Below are 3,569 nucleotides of genomic sequence, written 5' to 3'. Positions count from 1 at the left end.
AATTACTTAATGTCTTGCTTGGTTTGTTGATTTGACCGTCTCGACTTGTTTCGATATGTTGTCTTTTGGGAAACTCTACATATCATTATGTTGTCTTTTGGGAAACTCTACCTATCATACCGGAAATATTTGTCATCAAAATAGATAAAAAGAGATATATCTAAACGTATTTTAGTTCTAAATAGATTTTTCTTTATTTGTTTTGATGATAAGTATTTTCGGGCGGAGGAAGTACGTTTGATGAGATGTTTCCATCAAACTGCTCCATTATTAATTATCCGCACAGAAAGGAGAATTCTTGTGAATCAAGCATGCCCAACACAATTACTGAAGCTACACCTTTTGCTCAAAGTGTGGGAAGGAGTTTTGTCTCGGTCAAAGTTCGACTAAGTGCAAAACAGGGTGATGGGGGTTGGATTTGTCGGGTGATGTGATTGATCCTACGCTCACATGATCGATCATGGACTGAGCAGTCCCCAAAGAATTGCGTTTCCAACGATTGCAGGTTACAACACGAACACGTATGGACACAGATAAGCTAAAACAAAACCATGGCCAGCAGCCCATCTTCACGAAGTACTCTTCCGCAGCACATACACGCATTACAACAGGAAATGCTGCAAGTATCTTAGCCCCTCGTCGACGCTCACGTACCTGCAATCCAACAACACCCCGAGCCTAACCTTCTCCACCAGCCTCTCCTCTCCGCTCACCTCGACCACGACCTCAGCCTCCAGCTTCCCCCCGCCACATCCCGGCGCGGGCAGCGCCTCGGTGGCCCAAGCCTCCCCCCTCACGCCAGAGCCGAGCGCTCCGGCCCTCGATGCCGGCACCTTGGCGTCCATCATCACGATCGCCGCAGGCGCGACCCCGAGCCCCGTCCGAACGGCCGTCCACCGCACGCTCCAGTGCTCGCCCGGCCCGGCCACAGCGTTACGGTCACTCACGTCCACCGCGAACTGGAACACGCCGCCGGTGGCCTTCTTGACGCCGGCGTCGCACGCAGCGACGGCGAACGAGAGCGTGTTCTTTCCGCCTGCCGCGAAGAGGTCGATGGCGAATGTGACGTCCGCGAGGGACAGGCGAGGCGCTGGGAGCGAGCGGCCACGGGAGGCGGCGGAGTGGAACAGCGCGAAGAGGCCGCGGTGCGGCGAGGAGCATCGGTCGCCGGCATTGACGCTGCTGTCGGACAAGGGGAGGAGGCCGATGGCGGAGGGGTATTGGCAGCGGCAGAGCCGCGCCCAGAGGTGGTCGTCGGAGAAGGCGGCGTGCCAGGAGGTGGAGACGCAGGAAGCCGCGGCAAGGGACGCGGCATCAAGGAAGTTGGCCACGAGGGAGAGCGCCTCCCACGGAGGAGGCCGAGATGGCGCCGGCCGTGGCGGCATTGTCGTCGCTCCGTCGTCGCGCATGTGTTCGACGTTGTCGTTATGGGTATAGAGATTCAAGGTCGGAGATCGATGCGTGCACGACAGTCCGCGCTCGAACGCTTATATCGATCGGGGCGCGCGTACGATTCAGGAGAGGGAGAGGACTCCAGAGTTTGCTATTGGGGGGAGACGCTGCCACGCTGGGCGGTGTGTGGGCGCGAGCGGAGCACACGTGGTTGGGGAGGACTGCTGTGGCGGGGCGTGAGCATGGCGCGTGGCCACCGAGGGACAGAGCGTGCCGAGACGCCACGTGCGCGCACCGCGGCACGGGTTGCCCTCGAGCAGTGCGCGTGTCCGAGAGGGACACACGGTGGTCATCTGTACCTACGTTTCGGCGAACACCAGATGGCGCGCGTCGTGCGAGCAGGACCCACCTTGACACGTGGCGATGGACCGACTCGACCGTACGCCGGTTTCAGTTTTCTTTCAGGAGTACGCGAATGGCGGAACATATATTTATAGGAGACTTGTAACTGTGGATTTGGGGTACTTATCCCCTTTCTTCTATAATAAATGACACGAGCGTATTTGAGAAAGAAAAATATTTATAGAAGACAGAAAGTTTAATTACAAGATGCCTGACCAAAATGCGAACATCTCGACTCGCATAAACCAGACACCCACATCAGCTAAACAAGGCTAAGTCACTCTCTCACGAAAGAATCTAATCCTTCTACTTCGAAGCCAGCAAGCCTCCAGTCCCAAACATCCAGAAACACCTGCTCAACAAGTTGTGGTGGTGATCTCTTCTCATGAACTCTGTTGAACATCCTACCATTCCTCTGCTTCCACAACGAGCAAGCGGTACTAATCACAAACGAGTCGAATCCACACTTGATACGTCCGGTGAAACTTCTTCTTTTGTCAAACCACCAATCTCTGAACATGTGCGTTTGAGTAGGTGCCTGGATGTTGATCCGCAGGGTCTCGAAGCATCGATCCCACACTTCTCAAGCATACGAACATTGTGTGAGGATGTGGTCCACGTTATCCTCGTCCTGTAAGCAGGTGAAACAAGGCGATGGCTCATCTTGAAATCCGTGTCCGTCCCTCCGATCCGGGGTCCACAGTCGATATTGAACGGTGAGCCACGCAAAGATTTTACACCACAAAGGCGCCTAGCTCCTCCAAATGCAACCCGCCGTCGAAGATCTGGTCAAGCCCAGGCATAACCTTGAGTTGACGGACTTCATCGTGTAGGTCCCTTTTTCATCCGCAGGCCAATGAAATAGGCCAGGTTGTTCTTCATTCCTATACACTGTGTTGATCGCATGGCACAGATTGGCCACTTAGATGTGTGCTATAAATGAAATATCTCCGCGAACGTCCTCAGCCCAGGCATTAATGATGAGGCCCTGCTGCACTGTCCTGGTGTTATGGACATGAGTGGTGACAAGCTCAATGATAGCTGGAGTGATCTCTCTGACCGTGAATCCATGTATCCACCTACCTTCCAAAAGAGAATCCTCTCGCCATTTCCCACTTCAATCTTCACCATGCTGCTAAACACTATCCTTGCCTCGCTATCTTCGATCATCGGGATTCCTTGCCATGGCCTACTGGGATCCACCCTTCTCGGCCATTCCCACCTGACCCGTAAGGCCAGCGCTTGTAGCCGTAAATTCTTCACTCCTAGTCCACCGAAGCAAATTGGGCGAGCTATAGTGTCCCACGCGACGAGGCACTGACCACTATTGATTCTCTCCTTCCCAGACCAAAAGAATGAGCGCATCCACTTCTCTATCTCATCAAAGACCCAATTAGGTGCGTTAAGGACCATGAGCTGATGAATTGGCCTAGCTGCGATCATTGTTTTGGCCAAGATCAATCTCCCCGACCTTTGAATGAGTCCTCGTTGCCAAGCTGGGAGTGATTTCCTCGTCTGATCCAACAATGGCTGCTAATCAGCACGACGTAGCTTCTTGATTGCGAGGGGAATGGCAAGATAACGACAAGGGAATGCTCCCATCCAACAGTGCAATGTGTCCAAGACCCTCTGCATGTTTGCATCCGTACCCTCGATAAGTATCGCTTCTGATTTCGCATAATTTATTCTCAGACTAGAAGCTACTCCAAATAGATGGAGCACCTCTCTAACACAACGCAAATCTTGCTCCGAAGGGTGGATGAAGATTGCACCAT

At 53.2% G+C, this 3,569-nt stretch overlaps 1 protein-coding gene across 1 annotated transcript; it reads right to left on the bottom strand.

Moving 5' to 3' along the window:
* Nucleotides 1-451: 451 nt before the first annotated feature.
* Nucleotides 452-1,491, bottom strand: LOC119277287 (probable F-box protein At5g04010). The gene has a single exon (XM_037558540.1). It carries the CDS (start codon nucleotides 1,407-1,409, stop codon nucleotides 603-605), a length of 807 nt encoding a protein of 268 aa, XP_037414437.1. The 5' UTR covers nucleotides 1,410-1,491; the 3' UTR covers nucleotides 452-602.
* Between the last annotated feature and the right edge of the window lie 2,078 nt (nucleotides 1,492-3,569).

Source organism: Triticum dicoccoides, chromosome 3B (assembly GCF_002162155.2).
Source record: "Triticum dicoccoides isolate Atlit2015 ecotype Zavitan chromosome 3B, WEW_v2.0, whole genome shotgun sequence".
NCBI lineage: Eukaryota > Viridiplantae > Streptophyta > Magnoliopsida > Poales > Poaceae > Triticum > Triticum dicoccoides.
Note: the sequence above shows the minus strand (reverse complement) of the source record. Positions and strands in the feature narration are given on the sequence as shown.

Coding starts and splice junctions, on each gene's coding strand:
- LOC119277287 (XM_037558540.1), bottom strand. CDS start 1,409: ATGCGCGACGACGGAGCGACGACAATGCCGCCACGGCCGGCGCCATCT.